This window comes from Vombatus ursinus, unplaced genomic scaffold (genome assembly GCF_900497805.2).
Source record: "Vombatus ursinus unplaced genomic scaffold, bare-nosed wombat genome assembly UNPS02010461.1, whole genome shotgun sequence".
Classification (NCBI taxonomy): domain Eukaryota; kingdom Metazoa; phylum Chordata; class Mammalia; order Diprotodontia; family Vombatidae; genus Vombatus; species Vombatus ursinus.
The window spans coordinates 11196932-11216238 of NW_020950239.1; the positions used below are offsets into that span (position 1 = coordinate 11196932).

The 19307-nt window shown below is 37.8% G+C and overlaps 1 protein-coding gene across 1 annotated transcript; it reads left to right on the top strand.

Annotated features, from left to right (window-relative positions):
- Nucleotides 1-9680: 9680 nt before the first annotated feature.
- Nucleotides 9681-14622, top strand: CXCL13 (C-X-C motif chemokine ligand 13). Its single transcript, XM_027854561.1, has 4 exons — nucleotides 9681-9830; nucleotides 11316-11445; nucleotides 13001-13081; nucleotides 13581-14622. The coding sequence occupies exons 1-4, from the start codon at nucleotides 9764-9766 to the stop codon at nucleotides 13636-13638; spliced, it is 336 nt and encodes a 111-aa protein (XP_027710362.1). The 5' UTR covers nucleotides 9681-9763; the 3' UTR covers nucleotides 13639-14622.
- The last annotated feature ends 4685 nt before the right edge of the window (nucleotides 14623-19307 follow it).

The following is a 19307-nucleotide window of genomic DNA, read 5'->3' on the forward strand; positions in this document are numbered from 1 at the left end:
CTGGGTTTTTTTTTTTTGTTATTCAGTTGTTTCAGTCATTTCCAACTCTTTGTGACCTTATTTGGGGTTTTCTTAGCAAAGATACTAGAGTAGTTTACCATTTCCTTCTCCTGCTCATTTTACAGAGGAGGAAACTGAAGCAAACAGGGTCAAGTGACTTGTCCGGGGTCATAGAACAACTAAGTGTCTGAGGCCAGATTTGAATTCAGGAAGATGAGTCCTCCTGACTCCAGGCACAGCACTCTATCCACTGTGCCACCTAGTAGCCCTGGCTGCTAGTGAGTCCATTCTAATTTTCAGTTGTTTCACTCGTTTTGTACCTCTTACATCAAGCTGCTAATTACCTTTCCAACTCTTTCTTGTATGGCTCTCATTTCTTTTCAATTTTTTTTCTCAAGCATTCTTATTCTATTTGTAGAAACATTTTTAACGATTTTTAAAAAATCCTTGTTTTATCTCTTCTAGAAATTCTAGTTGAGTATGTGCAAAACCGAGCTGTGTTTTTCTCTGAGGCATCGCTTGTAGATGTTTTGGAGTCATTCTCTTCTTCTGGGTTTGTATTTTCAGCATGCTTGACACCATAATGACTCATTACGATAGACTTCTTTTTTTGGCCCGTTTTCCCATTCTACTTCCTGACTTTGGACTTGATGTCAGGGCTGGATTTTGTCACACTTCTGGAGGGAGGGTCTGAGCCAGTCTTCTTGCTGCTTTCTTGGGGTATTGAGTGTTGTGTTATTCCAGGATCTCGGGGACAGACTGAGAACTTACAAACTTTCAGTGCTCCCAAAGAAGTCTGATCCAGGGAAAAGTCTGATGACTTCCCCTTGGCCTGCTGATTTGGGTTTGGGTCTATTCAAGTAGGCTGCTGTTAGATCCTGCTCCTTTCCACCAGCTAGAAAGGTCTGTTTGTTCAAAGTGGCAGCACCGGAGGCTGCCTTGGTCTGAGTTTCCTGAGTTGGTGATTCCTCTATAGTCTGGGCTAGATGCTGAAAGTGAGACCGTGCCGTGAGCTTGAGGCGTGAGCCCCACCACTGCTTCTGCTGGCTTCTGAACATCCCCCTTTCTCAGGACAGGACCCAGACCTCCATGTCTAAGAAAGCCACTGCTGTGCCCCGTGCCCACAGGTCCCCTGCTCACTCCACCCTGCATCTGTGACCCAGCAGTAGGGACTGGGTGACAAAGCAGCCGGTTGGTACCTGTCCTCATTCCAGTGGCCCAGTATGGGTCTGGAAGTGCCCAAATACAGGTACTCAGCCTCTCCCTAGGTGCTGAAGAACTCCATGCACACTATGCTCCTGCCCCCACTGTCTACAGGCCTCTCTGTTGTCTCCCTATGTTGATCTGGACTGGAAAAGCAATCATTGTAACTTTTTCTGGATTTCTCCACCAGCGTTCAATCTGGTGCATTTTATAGATCTGTTTGGAGGAGCTGTGGACCAGAGCCTAGCTACACTGCTTCCCTCTGCTCTGCCATCTTGGTTCCCAAGAAAAATGTTTCTTAACATGTGTAACACAACCTGGGGCATCTGCAGAGAATTCCAAGGAGTTCACCAACGTGACAGTCAGTCAACAAGCATTCATTAAGTGCCTATTGTATGCCAACTCCCAATATTAAGTGCTGGGGATACAAAAAAAAAGTCCCTTTCCTCAAGGAGCTAACAGTCTAATGAGGGAAATAACATGAAAACAAATAGGTATGAACAAACAAGCTATGTAAAGAAGAAGTTGAAGATAATCAACAGAGGGAAGGCATTAGCATTAAGGGAGGTCAGGAAAGGCTCATGTAGATGGTAGGATATTAGCTGGGACTTGAAGGAAGCCAGGGAGACCAAGAGACAGAGATGAGGAGGGAAGGAGTTTCAGGCATAGGAGACAGTCAGCGAAAATGCCTGGAGGGGGCAGCTAGGTGGGACAGTGGATAGAGTACCGACCCTGGGGTTGAGAAGACCTGAGTTCAAATCTGGCCTCAGACACTTACTAGCTATGTGACCCTGGGCAAGTCATTTAACCCCAATTGCCTCCTCCTTCCCCCCAAAAAATGCCTGGAGTTGGGGGATGGGATGTCGTGTGTTAAGAAGAGTAAAGAGTCCATTGTCATATTAGATAGCAGAGTACGTGGAGGGGCAGAAGGTGTAAGAAGACTGGAAAGGTAGGAAGGGGGCAGATTATTAACAGCTTTGAAGGTCAAACAGGGGATTTTATTTGAGCTAAAATCTCTCAAATGTTGTTTTCTAGAATTAACTTTCTTTTGCAGTATCCTGGAGAGACTCTGTTCCCATGACATGATGTAAACATTTGATGACTTTCCCCCCATGAGATGGAAGAGTGTAGAAGATGGTGGGATAAAACACTGGGCAGTCAGAGCACTAGAACTGTGGTTGACAAAAAATAAATAAAAAATAATACTTCTTCTGGCGTAGTAATACTTTACCTTTCACATTTTCAGCCCATAATAAGTATTTGGCTTATTAAAATTGAGGTTGATTATAACAATAATTATTATAACTTATCATAGGTATCAGCATATGTATATATATATAATATAAATAACAATATGAGACCAAGGTCAGAAGTGCATATTCTATTTGCCATCCTACTTTAAAGATATCAGCAGTGGTGGTAGATTTACATTAGGCAACTTTATGAGAATCCTTCAGACTTCATGAGTTTTGACACAAAGCCAGTATAAGGATGTGTGTTTGTGTGTCCACATGGGTCTGTCTAGAGGTGCCTTCCAGGGAGGCAAGAATAGACAACTCTAGGGTCTCCTCCCCACCCCCTTCTTCAAATGAGACTTTGATTCTTGCCAGGAGGGAAGCAAGAGGCTGGCCACTCTACTCTTCTCAGAGAAAAGGTGCTGGGCTAGAATGATATAAATAACATTAATATATTAATAATATATGGGCCAGAATTATATGTATAATATAGTTAGTCTAGGGGAAATAATTTTTAGGTTCTAGCTATCAACCTGATCACTACCCTTTAGCAGAGGAGTGCCACAAACTTTTTATCTAAAGCTTGACTGCCCTTTTCATCAAGTTCCACAAACACCAAATACAGGGATACTTATTTATCCAAGCAGGTAGCAAACTGAAATCAGAAGAGGTATACAGATGGGAAGATACCAGATAATACACACTGGGTGTAAGCATTTATTAAGCACCTACTATGTTCCAGTCACAGTGCCAAGTGCTGGGGATGGGAACAAAGATAAATGATAGTCCCTGCCCTCAGGGAACTTACAGTTAAATGGAGGAGACAAAAAAGCAAACAGATATGTACAAATAAGTTATATACAAGATAAATAGGAAAGAATTGATGAAGGGAAGGTACCAGAGAATCCCAGATCTCACTGAAGGGGTTCCTAAAGCAAACAGTGTGATAAGCCGGGATAGGTACATGACTGAGATACCAGCTCCTCTGCATGTCAACTTTTCCCCTGAATCTTCCCTTTGGGGACCTTTCCCTGAAAAGAATCTTGACCTGTGAGTTTTCTCTCTAGAAGCTGGAAACCAAAATATCAAGATCTCTCTTCTCTCAAGCTCCTGCCAGCTCCACCCCTCACACAGGTAAGCATCGATTAATCAATCTTCACCAACAAAGAGAATCTTATGCAAATGGACTTTGAGTCTCAGATTACACAAATTTTTTAAACATATATATTTTCCAATATATTTTTATTTATTTCACTATATATTTCCCAATTACATGTAAACAAATTTTAACATTCGTTTTAAAAAATAAATATGTATATTTTGTTTTTATTTATTTATTTTTGTTTTTTTAATGGCAATTTTTCTTTATTTTTTTGTTTTCAACGTTTACTTCCACAAGATTTTGAGTTCCAAATTTTCAACCCATCTTGCCCTTCCCCCACCCCAAGATGGCATGCATTCTGAATACCCCTTCCCCTAGTCTGCCTTCCCTTCTATCTCTCTCCCGCTTCTCTTATCCCTTCCCCTTCAATTTTCCTGTAGGGCAGGATGGATTTCTGTACCCCATTTCCTGTATTTCTTATTTCCCAGTTGCATGTGAAAACATCTTTTAAATATGTATATTTTAAACATGACATGGCACAATATATGTCTAGTAAAGCAATCAGTTACCAAATCTTGTTTCAACTTCTTCATTTCTTAACTCTGTCCTCTTTTCTCCACTCAAACAGCCACTGCCCAAATTCAGTCCCTCTTCCCCATCTTCAAAGGATATTGAAGGAATTAAATATGGAAAGTAGAAGCCCTGATGAGGTGGATTGGTTCTATTCTGAGGGTTTAAGAGGGGAAAGAGAAGGGAGGGTAAAAGGAATACTCTAGTAAAGAAAGGAGGAAGATAGGGGAGGATAGAAATGTCTATTTGTCATAATTAAGGTGTGAGAGAAGAACGTACAAACACAGAGGAAGGGGGACAGGGTATGGGCATTAGATGAACCTCGGTCCTAACTGAATCAGACAGAGGAGGGGTTAATACACATACAGATTTCAGTGTAGGTGCATCGAACACAATAGGAAAAAGGTGGGGATGGAGAGATAGTTAAAAGAGAACATAATACCAAGGAAAGAATAACATTAAGAAGAACATGTTTCCCCATCCCGAAGGGAGGGGGAAATGGAGGAAAAATAAAGAAAAGAAAGAAATCTGGAATCGAAAGGGGTGCCTTAGTCTCTTCTTGGACAATTAGGGAATGGCTGGCCAAATTGTGACATGTGAATATAATGGAATAGAATCGCACTGGAAGAATTGACAAAAGCCGATGTCAGAGAACCAAGCATAGTGTGACTAGATGCAGAGCAAATCGAGCAGATACAGGACAAGAATTTGTACAAGGTCAGCCACATTGTGAAGAAAAACAATTTTAATATGTTTTATTTAAAATTGTAATTTTAATAAATTAATAAGATTTAATAAGATTTTAATAAAGCAATAAAAATGTAAAAAACAATTTTAATACATTTTATTTAAAATTGTAATTTTAGTAAATTAATAAGATTTTAATAAATCAATAAAAATGTAAAGAAAAACAATTTTAAAAACTTAACTGATCAGTGCAATGACCAGAGCACCTACAATCAAGGATGTTATCTTTCTCCTGACAGAGACAATGGACACAAGGTGCAGAAAGAGACAGGCATTATTGGACATGGCCACTACATTGATTCATTGTGCTTAACTATGCTTATTTGCTATAAGTGGGTTTTTTACTATTTTTTTTTAAAGTGGGGTTTTTTTCTTCCAAAAATGCACAGAAGGAAGTTTCAAAGGAGGAACAGACAAGCAGGAGGTTTTAAAAGTAATATATGGATTTTTTTTTAAAAAAAGCAGTATTATGAAATGAAGATTCACAATTTCATAGAAAACCCTCTTTTGTGTTCTAGATACGGAAATGCTCTTATTTGAAGTTTAAGTTCAAAATAAATATTTTATATAAGAAACAAGAATATTTTGATCACTATATAACTTCGGGACTCATCATTAACAAATGTTAAAAGACACAAGAAAGTGCTCATTACATACTCTGGGATTCTCTAAAGGCTGAGTCATAACCCCACTTGGGGATGTGGCCCGGATGGCCTTAAATTCACATATATATGTCTGGTTCAGTTTCCTAATTTGAAAACCGCTGGTTAGTACAAAATTAGTTACTGAGATGGATCTTTGTGGTGTTTTTTTTTTTTACCTTTTTATATCTAAAGGACGTATTTTTCCCATCTAGAACTAAAAGGAGTGAGACAGACAAGGTGAATGTTTCTTCATTTATACGTGTGTTGCACTTTAAAATGTCTTGACTATTCCAATGAATCTGTGAACTCATCAAGGTAAACGTTTCTTCTAGTAATACAGATAACACTCCGTCCTTGCCCACCTGCCCTCTACAATTCTTTTACCCATCCTCCACTGTGCTTCTGGGGGCCATCTCCACTTGTCCTGATCTATATCTTGCCACTGGACCCAGATGGCTCCAGAGGAGAAAGTGAGGCTGGTGACCTTGCACAGCCCTCCCTCACTTAAATCCAATTCATTTGCAAGTCATGGCATCATCTTCCTGATGTCATGGTCCTCTTCAAGCATGAAAGACAGACAACAACAATAGTTCTTACTCCCTAGCTTGCTAAAGGAATTTCTTTATTGCTCTTATCATCACAATGGGGCCAATGGACCCTCCGATCATCACCTATTACTTTCACCACATATCCCGCCTAAGTTGTGTTTCATTATGTGAGTATGGAGAAATTAGGAGTAATTTTTTTTAAAGCCTGGAAACTTGAAGTTCTTTCTATATTGGTATGTGGTAGTTTTCATTTTCTTAGAATACTTTCTAATTTCAGAGAGCTCAGATACTGTTGCTAGTGAGACCTAGTGTGATTCCTTGCCAATAAAGTGAAACATGAACATGATTTTGCAATCTCAGGGGCCAAAAGATTTGGATTTAACCCAAAATTTGTCTGATCATTCCAGATTTTTAGGGGTTTTTTCCTTCCTGTGTTAACATTTTAATCCAATCAATCCATCTTGAGAAACATCAAAGAAATAGTCTATTCCTTAAAAAACAATCAATTACATAGATTTAATCATTGCAATAACATTACAGAATGATTGTGTCTGTATCCAGAGGTGTGTTTACCTAAGGAAACCCTTCATTTCAGAAGTCACTTTTACAAGAAATAGTGCCATCTAGCAGCCATGTGGCAAACTGCCACCACCCTGAGTAAAAAAATTGACATTTCTTTGAAAATTCATCTCACCGGTGAGTTTATCCTAATCTTTTTAAAACCTTCCTTCATTGCCTTTGCCAACTGCTTAGGAGCCGTCTTTTAAAATATTCTACCCGTTTGAGTTTTGGAAGACATCTCCCAGATGATCTAGTCCAACCTGTACCTGAACAGGAATTTCCACTTCCCCATCGCTGACAAGTGGTCCACCAGCCTTTGTTTGAACCCCTCCTCTCAAGGTAGCCCACTCCACAGTGGGACAGCTCTACATTGTTAGGAAGTTTTCCTGGACATTGAGCCTAAATCTACTCTTTCATTGCTACCAGTTTCTGCCTTCCAGAACCAAGCAGAAAAAAAAAAATCTCATCCTTTCACATGAAAACCCTTCAAATACTTACATCAAGTACTATATTCTACCTAACTCTTCTTCTCCAGACTGCTTCCTTCAATTAATCTTCCTATAGCATTTTCTCCTTGAAATAGAAGCTCATAGAGGTATTTTACACTGGGTCATTCTGTTCATTCATGATCATACAAAAACCCAGAAAACGTTACAGAAACAATGCACCAGCATTTTAAAATGATGTTAATTTGGATTATAAGTTGGTTAAAAGCATGAGATGGGACCAGGGATGATATGCAGGTATTTTTTCCTTTGTTGTTTAGTCATTTTCAGTCATACCTGATTCTTTATGACCCCATTTGGGGTTTTCTTGGCAAAGATGCAGAAGTGGTTTACCGTTTCCTTCTGCAGATTTTTGTCCTAATGGGGCCCTAAAAATAGTTATGGGAAGGGAATAAGCATTTATATAGTACCTACTATGTGCCAGGAATAAGCATTTATATAGTACCTACTATGTGCCAGGAATAAGCATTTATATAGTGCCTACTATGTACCAGGAATAAGCATTTTATATAGTGCCTACTATGTGCCAGGCACTGTATTGAATGCTTTTTTTTAACCAAATATTGTTTTATTATCTCCATTTTATTGTTAAGGAAACTGAGCCAAACAGAGGTCAAGTGACTTGCCCAAGGTCACACAGCTAGTAAGTATCTGAGGCCAGATTTGAATTCAGGTCTTCCTAATTCCAGGCCCAGAGCTCTATCTATTGCTCCACCTACCTAGTTAGGTGGTAAGAGAAGAGTGAGTTAAGAAAATTTTCATCGAGGGTCCAATCATGCCCGAAGTGGTTTAGTGCTCCAGTATGGTGACAGCCCTAGAATGATCCTTTTCTAGGAAGTCTTACAAAAGGATAACAGCATTCTCACTCAGCCTAGTGTACTGGAAAACTCTCTCAAGGCAACCACATACCTCTGTAATGACTTACCAGTAGTGCAAACTTCTCTGCTACTATCTTATTGCAAGGGTCCAGATGAAGTAAACTACAAACTAAACCAGGGATGTGTTTGGAGATGCTTGACCAGGAGTTGTACAGGAATGCCAGGAGAAAGCCATCTGTAAGAGACCCAGTTTGATGGAGAGCTTTTACATATGGGTATGTGGGTGAGGTCCAGAGAATTTAATCATGTTTGTACCACATATTTCATGGGGCTATTGAGAAGGTGTTTCACAAAGGTTAAGGCACTATATGAATGGAGCTAGCATCATTGTGGTTATTTTCTGACTCAGAGACAGATGAGACCAGCCCTTGCACAGGAAGAGGATGCTATGGTACGGGTCCACCATTAGATAATGATTCTCAGTCAGTCAATAACCATTTTAGTAAGAACCTCCTATGTGCCAGGCATTGTGCTAAGTTCTGGGGATATATAGAAAGGCAAAAAACAGCAACAACAATTAAAAAAACCCAATCTCTGCCCTCGAGGAGCTTATAATCTAATGGAAGAGGCAACATGAAGACACCTATGAGCAAACAGGATGTTTCAGGATAAATTGAAGATATTAAATAAAAGGGTGGCACCAGGATTAAGAAGAATTAGGAAAAGCTACTTGTAGAAAGTAGAATTTTAGGTGGTAAGTAAAGGAAGGCAGGGAAACCCAAGGAAATGATAAGGAGCAATAGATTTCCAGGCACTGACAGCCAGTGAGAATACCTGGAGTCAGGAGGAGAAGGGTCTTATCTGAGGAACAGAAGAAAGAAAGTTTTCAGCTATTCTTTCCACAACCAGCCACTGGGAGAGTCAGGGTTAAGAGGGTAGATCACACCAAAAAGCTAAACTGGACTAAACTTATTTATGCAGCTTTTACTGTAAAAACCACTGTACTAATTAAATGGATATCAGGAGAAAGTAAATTGAGGGCTGCAGAGCCCAGACAGATGCAGCTGGAATTTCTTCTGACTGTGTGTACAAGGTGTAAGCAAAACAACTCTTTGAAAAACATTCTGTGGGAAGAACAAATTCTCCAATTTCCATTGGAAGTTTTTGCTGAACAACTTAAATCATTTTGAATAGTGAGAAAGTTTTGCTTCTTCAAAGGGAACAACATTTATCTTTCCCAAACAATCACTTCTTTCTCCTGCTCACCATGGAAACAGAGAAAATCATAGCTTTTATTAGCCTAAGAAAGAAAAGATGGGAAAATCTGACTGGAAAAGTGGACCTTCCCCACCACCATTGTTAACATCATTATAGCATTTATATAGGTCTCAGTTAGCATGAACAATGAATCCTATGAAGTAGGTATGTTACTCCAGTATGGACTGCAGTGCCTACTTCCATTAGCCTGGTACCAACAATTATATTTTACACAATTCTAACTTTGAATGAAAGTTAAGAAGATAAAATTTTTTATCTCTAATAATAATAATGATGATGATAATAATAGTAACTTGTGCTGACAATAATGTGCAGCAAAGGCAGGGAGTGTGTGAAGGATGTTTGGGGAAAAGCAAGCTCAGCAGTAACATTTTTAGGTTTCCAAGATTGATGACACAGCTGGCCCACTGGAGACCCGGGCAGTGGGAGGATCCTCATTAGTGTAAATAAATAGGAGTCTCTGGTCCTGAAAAGAGCCCAGATGAGATTCAGATCCAGATTCAGATTGTGAATCAAGCCTCACTCATTCTCCTCTCCCTTGTCAAGCCAGAATGAAATCCACTGCTGCCTCTGTGGTTGTGGTTCTGCTCATGGTCATCAATTATTCTTCAGTCCAAGGTAAGAACTTTCACTTGTCTTTCTCTGGGTATTCCTTTGGAAAAAAAAAAGTAAAATGGGCTGGGGAAGACGGATTTAGAATCAAATCATTTGCCCTGTTGGAAAGAATATATCCAGTTAAGACTACTTTATTTTATTTTTAATTTATGGAGTAAAACAAGCATTTCCATTACATAGTATCATAAAAAAGATGATTGCACATGAAACTGCAAATTTATTGTGTACAACTTAACAACAGTTAAGACTAAAATGAATCAGATTCTCCTAGGGTTCAGTGCACTTCCCTAAAAGGTAGATATTTCAGGAAGCAGCATAAATTATGAGAGAAATCACTTTGAAGATGAGGGAGAAGAAGGAAGCCAGGCAGGGAAAGAGATCAGAAAATCATCATTTACCAACATGAATCACTGGTATCTCCAAATAGCTTTGGCATTAAGAACTGACATTTTTAAAACATTTATTTTATTTTTTAATTTTTGGAATAGAACAAGTATTTCCATAACTTAATATAATTTAAAAAAAGATAATTGCATATGAAACTCCAAATCTATTATGTACAAATTGCTATTCCTTTTAAATATGTAACAAATCAGTCATTGAATTTTTTAAATTTTATTTTGTTTTTAATTTTTAGAATAAAACAAGCATTTCCATAACATAGTGTAATTTTTAAAAAGGCAATTGCACATGAAGCTGTAAATCTATTATGTACAACTTGCTATTCTTTTTAAATATGTAATAAAATAGTAATTGAAATTTTAAACTGTTGAGTAGAAACTGAGTGTTTGCAGGACATCCTTGATAACAGCTCAGATGGAATGTTTTGAATTACATCCTATGCTTACTCAGGTTTACTTCATCTGATTTCCTCGGGCTCATCTGTTTCATTGCAGATCACATGTAATATTATCAACAAAGAAAAAAGGAACAGGGAAAAAAATAGTCTAGAGCAGGAATGGGGAACCTGCGGCCTCGAGGCCACACGTAGCCCTCTAGGTCCTCAAGTGACGCCCTGTCACTGAATCCAAACTTATAAGTTGGGCTGCACTTGAGGACCTAGAGGGCCACATGTGACCTTGAGGCCACAGGTTCCCCACCCCCGGAAAACTCCACCAAGTTAGGGATATTTCAAAATATCAAGAATTTAAATGTTAAAAACCTCATCGTTGAAGAAGTATATTTTGATAAGAACCTTTCAACTGTAACGCTCATAAATGGAAGCAGCTAGTCCGATGAGTTAACAAAATGTAGTGCCTAGAGGAGTTATTTTTTCTTCTCATTTTTTTTTAAGTGAGTCTTGAAGCAATCTGATTAGGCTTGACTCAGTTATTTTAAAACCAAGAAGAAATGGGGTCAGAAGCAAGAACTGAACATTTCAAACTTTTGAGCTGTCCAGTTTGACATTCAATCCTTTGCCATGTAATTTAGAGCTTGTAATTATCAGAATAAATTGGGTGCTGTTGGTTTTGTTTCTAACGGCCATAGGTATCCTGGAGACCAACGATGCCAACCAGAAGTGCAAGTGTCTCAAGCTGGCAGAAGGAGTCCCTTTACGCTCGATAAAAACCATATTTATTTCACCACCTAACGTAGGCTGCCGAAATACAGAATGCATGTACGTAACAAGGAAATCGACTTCCCTTCTAATTCCATTAAGTAAAATGAGGTTAATCTGAGCTTCTCTGGCATGCCTTCTCTGGAAAAAGTTTTTCCTAGGTTATTTATTTTCTGGTGTCTACCTCAAGGGTTGGAGGTTTCTTTGCTCCTCACTGTTTTCTGATGTAGGAAAGCAAATCCATGTACCTTCCGCCATTTGCTAAATGATCCTCTGCGTTTCCGTCAAGACTCACTCTCTTCTCCTATCCAAAGAAACAGAAAGCAGCACTTTTATTAATGGTGGAGAATCTCACTCAGGGCATCAGAGGCAGTAGTTCTATGGGTCTAAATCAGAGGTCTAAACCAGGGGTCTGGTCCCTTATTTGTCAAAAAATATTTTGATAACTGCATTTCAATATAATTGGTTGCCTTTTTAACCCCATGTATTTTATTTTATGTCTTTAAAAAGGTCATTTTCAGAAGGGGTCCACGAGGCACACACACACAAAAAAACCCAAGTATTTAGAACCCCTGGTCTAATCACTTCTCCATTGCCTCCAAAGGTCTGTTTTAACAAAACACTAATGATTCTGAGTTATATCAGTTTAACACGTTTTCCCTCTGAGAGGCAAAGAATTTAGGGTTAGACACACAGAAGAGTTACACAGGTTGAGAAGGCAGAGATGAATTGTGATCTGTTCTGTGCTTATTACAGTGCTTGGTATATAGTAGGCACCTAGTAAATGCTCATTGATTGATTTGGGGGTGGGGGTAGCACCCCCATCAATGTGATCATAGATTCTGAACACTGAAGAATAATACCATTCTCTACTAAAGTCCCTCAGATACCAAATCATGGCTTAGAGGCGATCCTGGGTTCTCAAAAGTCATGTCAACAGAGCTTTGGTCAATTTGACCAAAATGGGAAGGCTTCAAGTATAGGGTTTGTTTCAGTTTCCTCATCTGTACAGTGAGGGGGCTGGACAACATGACCTTTGACATTTCTAGAATCTCTAAATCTATGACACTATGAAAATGAATGAGTTCAAAATGAACAAGTTGGACTAAGTGGTCTCCAAGGGCCCTTTAAGGCTAATGTTCTATGATTCTATAAACATTGCATACAACCAAAGCAGTGGTCTCCATGTCGCTGAAATAGGCATGACTTCCATGTCTCTGAAAATCTTAATCCTCTTAGCCTCTATCTACCAAGAACCTGCCTTCTCCTCAACTGCCATATTAATAAATGAAAAATATTGGCTTTTTGTATACATACACAGAGAACAATACTATGTTCAATGTCACTAACTGGTGGTACAACAGCTGTCTTATAGAAGTTAGATTTGATGCTGGACAGGTCCTCTGAGCCCATAGCTTTTTCATAAAAACTTCCTAGAATGCATCTTTTTGCTTAATTCTCTCCTGACTATCTGCTATAATTCATACCCCAGAGTATAACACATCACTCAATTTCATCTTGTTTCATCCTCACCAAATTGTCATTTGATAGAGGCATGACACTTAGGATTGAAAAGTAATACTCTGAGAATTTATTTTTTCTTTGTTTTTTTCAGAGTCACATTGAAAACTGGGAGGAAAATATGTGTGGATCCAAAGTGCAAATGGTTAGACAATGTCTTCAAAAATGTAATAAGGTAGGCCAACTGGATATCATTTACTTTTAGACTCAGAACATTGTTCCTTGGGAATTTAAAGATTTTATTTCCCGTGCTGATCCTCTAGAATGAAGGCTGGAAAGTGTATGCTTTGATTCACCAGCTTTTCATGATCAGCTATTCCAATTTACATTCCTCCTGAAGTCAGGAGGACCTGAGTTCAAATCCGGCCTCAGACCAAACACTTGACACATACTAGCTGTGTGACCTTGGGCAAGTCACTTAACCCTGATTGCCTCACTAAAAACAAAAACAAAAACAAAACAAAAAAAAAAACCAAAACAAGCAACCAACCAATTTACATTCTTTTGTGCTTAAAAAGAATCTATTATATCAGTTCATTGAATAAGACTTAGTGGTTTTATGTTCGGCTTCTTTTGTTTCATTTCTAGTGGAAAATGAATTTTTTTAAAAAGTAAATACTATTATTTAGCTGTAGATTTATTTATTAATTAGTATTAATTTATTTGCTCCCTAGAAACAAGCCTACCACACCAAATATGACTGTTGAGAGACAACACCAGAATTCCAAATAAGATCATCTGGGCTTGCCTTCCTTCCTGTTGGAATCCTCATTTTTTTTATTAATTGTTTTTGTTCTGATGAAATGCTTTTTTTAGGTACTTCCTTCCTAGAAACATATAGCCAAAATGATCTTTCTGCAGCAATCCAGCAACACATTAGCTTCTCTCTAAGGATATATACCCAAGTGCTTGATTTACATATCCTTGATCAATATTAGTTAATAAGATTATCAGAAATATTTAAAGGTTCTTTCATATAAAGGTCCCACCCAATTTCAACCAATGTTGGAAGTAAGACGACCACTCAAGAACCGCAATTCTCACACTAAGGCTTTCCTCTAAATGGAAGGGTAACTTGGACATAAGGCACATTGGAGCAGCTGGCATGAGTTAGAAAGGGAAGCAAGGGATCTTTTCTCCACCTGCAGATTTCTGAAATTACTGGGAGAGAAAGCCGCCCAGGAAATTTGCATAATTTCAGTTGGAGTGTCTGAACAAAGTCACATGCAAGTGAACCTTTTAGTCACACCTTAAGCAAAAAGAATTGGGATTTGGTGACCCCAAAGATTCCCTCCATCTTAATAAATTGAAGCAAAAGAAAGCCAAATGATGGTCTGTGTTATGCTGTTGACATTGATAGTATGCCAGTGGCTGTGTGGCAAAGCACACTTGAGGTGAAATCCCACCTTTGATGGTTACTCCCTACGTAACCTTGAATAAGTCACCGAGCTCTCCTGGGCTGTAGATCTCTCATCTCTAAATTGCAAGCAATTGGATGAGATAGCCCCCAAGGTCTTTTCCAAGTCTCCACCTAGCATCCTCCAATGAAACACCCCAGAATCAAACCCAGAGCGATCAGGATTATTTACAGCTAAACTTGTCTTAGAGAATGTGTTACATACCAAGGAGTAGACAATTCTGGACATAAATGTATTTTTCTAAAGTGTACCACTCATGTACTGTTCTTCAATAAACACAAACAGATGTTTAACTTAATTGCGACAAATTCTTTCTTCCTCAGTAGTCATTCAAAGAGTATGGCTATGTTTATGGTGGAAGTTCTATTTCTTCATAGTGAAAATCATGGCTCTGTCACACTGAGTTTTTTAATATCATGTGTTGTTTTTATTCTTCAGATAATCTAAAATTATATGGACATGGTCAAGGGCAGCATTATTTCTAAGATCTTCTTAGTCTTAAAAATTAAACATTTTTCCACTGTCTTGTTAAAGATTAGTATGTCAGTAGGAAGAGTTTATATTGAATATGAGGACAGAGGAAATCATAGTTAAGCACTATAGATTCTTTCCACTGTCTCTTTAATGTCTCATCATTTGAAAAGATTTAAATTTTGGTACATCCCATGAATGAGGGTAACTAGCTTCCATTTTTATAGTTTAATATTTGCTTTGCAAATACCTCATTTTATTTTCAAAACAATTCTGAAAATTAGGCCACATCACTATTGCCATCTTAGAGCTGAGGAAACTGAGGCAGACAGAAGTTAAATGGCCTGCCCAGGGCCACAGAGCTAGTAAGTGTCTAAGGCATGATTTGAACTCAAGGCCTCCAAAAGTCCAGTATTCTACCCATTATATTACTTATCTATGCCAAAGAATGGAATTCAGTGTCTTCAATGGTACCTCACTGCTCCCCAATGAATCTTCTCCTACCTTGATCCTGAGTCACTCCATTCTTCTTCCTCTATCCTACTAGCTTCTTATTTGTTTTCTTCTTCCTTCTTTTACTTATTTTTTTTTTAGTTTTTCCAAAAGAAGATTTACTAAAAAAAAAAAAAATACAATCCAAACTAAAGCATAGAAGCAGCCCCTTGAACTGGGCTCACTTTCTCCTTTTACCTCAGTTCCTGAAAGCACAAACTTAAAATAGTTGGTACTAAACATTTCTCCTACTAAGCATACTTCTAGTACAGCATAGCTGATGCACACGTCATCCCTTTGCTTGTAGGGCACAGTGTCTCATTAGATGGCTCAATTTAGGATGCTTCTCTGCTGGACTTAGTTGAGCAGGTAGAATCTTTTTTTTTTCTTTTTCCCTTCATCTTCAGCTCACCCTGTGCCCTCTATCTATCTATCTATCCATCTATCTATCTATCTATCTATCTATGTACATACATATAATTTTTTCCCTCCAACTACCCTAATACTGACAAAGGTCTCATGAGTTACAAATATCATCTTTCCATGCAAGAATGTAAACAGTTCAACCTTAATAAGTCTCTTGTGATTTCTCTTTCCTGTTTACTTCTTCATGTTCCACTTGAGTCTTGTATTTGAAAGTCAAATTTTCAATTCAGCTCTGGTCTTTTCATCAAGAATGCTTGAAAGTCCTCTATTTCACTGAATGACCATTTTTTCCCCTGAAGGATTATACTCAGTTTTGCTGGGTAGGTGATTCTTGGTTGTAATCCTATCTCCTTTGCCCTCCGGAATATTATATTCCATGCCCTGCTGTCCCTTAACGTAGAAGCTTTTTTTCTTCTTCCTTCAAAAATTCTCCTGATTCTTTCAGTTTTTTTTTCCCCTTTTGGTCTGTTTCTTCTTTCACAACTGTAACTAATATAGAAATATGTTTTACATAATTACACATATATAACCTCTATTAAATTGCCTACCATTTTAGGAAGAGGGGAGGAGAAAGAGGCAGGAAAATTTGCAACTCAAAATCTGGTAAAAATCAAGGGCAGCTAGATGGCACAGTGGATAGAGCACTGGCCCTGGAGTCAGGAGGACCTGCATTCAAATCTGGCCTCAAACACTTGACACTAGCTGTGTGATCCTAGGCAAGTCACTTAACCCCAATTGCTTCACACACAAAAAAAAGAATGCCAAAGATTGTCTTTATGTATAATTAGAAAAAGATAAAATACTATTTAAAAAATAAGCTCACCACCAAGCTGCTAACTCAAAAAAAAATCCTGAAAATGTTAAACAGAAAAACATACACACAAAAGTTGGATATCCTACTTCAATCTGGGTGCTTTACTGTAGTCTTTTTATTTTTATTAAATTTTTTCACATTGAATGTTGTTGATTTTATTGAATTATCCTTTTACGTGAGTGTGTATTGAGGAAGGGAGGTCTTATTTGATTGGAATCTCCTGGAAGAATTTGTGTTTTCTTCGGTAGAGTAACATAGTAGAAAGAGCAATGGATTTGGGACCAATGAACTCAACTTTGAACCCCTATCCTACCACTAACTACCTGTGTGACCTTGAACAAGTCATTTAACTGTTCTGTGGTATATTTTCTTTAAAATGTGGTACATTGCTATAAAATGAAGTGGGGTTGAGAGGGGGAAGGGGAGAGAAGTGAATTAGATCAGCCTTCTCCAAAGTTCTTTAATCACATGTCCTCTTCAGTTAAAAGCATCTCAACCCATGTAAATTTTAAATGTTGTTTAACACTCTATTTATATTTTATTTTTATCTATTTATTATTTATTTAATACTCTATTTATTTTAATACTTTATTCAGTCATAACTGAAAATGATACATCATTCCAAAAAATGTGCCACGATAACTGTGCGTTGTTGTTATTGTTGTTGCACTTTTCATCTTATAGAATGTAGACTAACACATAGGCAGCTAGGTGTTACCGTGGTTAGAGCACTGAGCCTAGACTCAGGAAGACTCCTCTTCCTGAGTTCAAATCCAACCTCAGACACTTACTAGCTGTGTGACATGGAACAAGTCGCTTGACCTTGTTTGCCTCAGTTTCCTCATCTGTAAAACGAGCTAGAGAATGGCAAACCATTCCAGTATCTTTGCCAAGAAAACCCCAAATGGGGTCACAGAGAGTAAACATGACTAAATGACCCAACAGACAACAAAAAGACTAATACATATTACCTTCACAGCTGCAAACTACAATTTTATGTTTTTCCACAATTCTCCCTTTTGTTATTTTCTTGAAAGTGTCCCATAAGAGTACAGTACAGTTCTTTGGAGCCAGTGGGAAATGTGGGACAGAGTGATGGCTATGATCACACAATGATTTGCTTGGCCCTTTCCTTGATCTTGGCTAGCAACCTGTCTATGACCTTATGGAGGTTACAGTTTCCTAACTGGGACTTTGGGCAAGAGAGAAACTGGGGGGGGGAGGGGAAAGTTAAGCATCTTGGGGGTTGGTAAAGGGTATTCATGGGGTGGCATGGTAGACTGGGCACTCTGTGTGCAATGACTGTCCACAGGGAACCATACAATATGGATCAATTACAAGGAGGACAAAAATTCAAGTGAAGGTAAAGAGAAGGCAGAATGTCTCCTTTTTTGTCAGGATGCATCCAGGTCTGGGGTCTTGGGGGAGCTGTCTGCTTCATGAAGTCCTCTCCTTTGGAATGTCTGAGTCAAAGGCATCCATCCTTTACCATCATCTACAAATTGTCCAGTTTAATCTACTTAAAATCAGGGATATGCCTCCTTGAACCCGTAACTTAAATGTCCTTAACGGGGCTGTTTGTTAACAGTACCTGGAATGGGTCTTGTTTCTAGTGCAGATTTGCAAAGGTTTCTGCTGGTAGATCCATTTTCTAGGTTCTAAGTCACTTTAATGCTGCTTCAACCTGCTAGTAATGAGACTTAGTATTATTTAATAGAGACTTACAAAACCTAATGACGTTGGCCTTTTGGTAATCACTTCATGTGGTGAAAGTTTGTTCAGTCCTTAAGGAGTTAACTTTATAAACTTCAGAGTTATAGGAAAAACATCTAATTAAGTGACATCTAGCTCATTTGAAAGTTTAGAGTTTCAGTCTTCACATACCATTTGTTCTTTCTATCTGTATCTGAACCTTGTATGTGATAATACCTAGATAATATCTAGAAGCTAGAGGAAGAATTTTTTTTCTTTTCCTTTTTTTAAATTTTAATTTAAAACTAATTTTAATATAATTTAATTAATTAATTTAAATAAATAAATTTAATTTAATTTAAAACTGTAAGACTATGTATAGAATAAAACAAGCATTTCCACAACATAGTATAATAAAAAGATGATTGCACATGAAACTGCAAATCTATTATGTACAACTTGCTATTCCTTTTAAATATCTAATAAAATTATCATGTAAATTTCTTTTAGAGGAAGAATCCACGGATTCTCATATGAAGGACTCATGAAGAATAAATGGGTCCATAAGAACCTGACTGTGAATATTTGAATGAATGTGAAAGAGATTCAGTAGTTCCCTATTGTTTGCAGGATAAAAATTTAAAATATATCATTTAGAGCCATCAACTTTACTTGACTTCTTCAATTTTTTTCATTCTCACAAAAGCAGAAGTTTTAAGGCTACTAATACAATTACAGCTATCATGAGTCCTTTAAGTACATTCCTTTACCCACTGAAATATTTGAAAACCAATTACATATATCTTAGCTCTCAAATGGAAGCAGTCTAATCTTGCTGTATTTCCCAAAATGAAATTCATTACTCCACTAAAAATTAAAACTTTTACACCTTTATTGCATTGTATCCTTATCCTAACCCCCCTGAGGGTATATATTATCTTCATAATATCCAGAAAGATGTGACACTATATGTACCTAATCTTATGAATATATAACTATTAACCCAATGAGCAAGGAGATACCAAATCTAAGAAACAAGTTTCCTCAATCACCCAGATTAAGAAGTTAATAATTACTGGTCACAAATT

Coding starts and splice junctions, on each gene's coding strand:
- CXCL13 (XM_027854561.1), top strand. CDS start 9,764: ATGAAATCCACTGCTGCCTCTGTGGTTGTGGTTCTGCTCATGGTCATC. Junction 9,831..11,315: donor CAATTATTCTTCAGTCCAAG/GTAAGAACTTTC, acceptor TAACGGCCATAG/GTATCCTGGAGACCAACGAT. Junction 13,082..13,580: donor GTCTTCAAAAATGTAATAAG/GTAGGCCAACTG, acceptor TTTGCTCCCTAG/AAACAAGCCTACCACACCAA.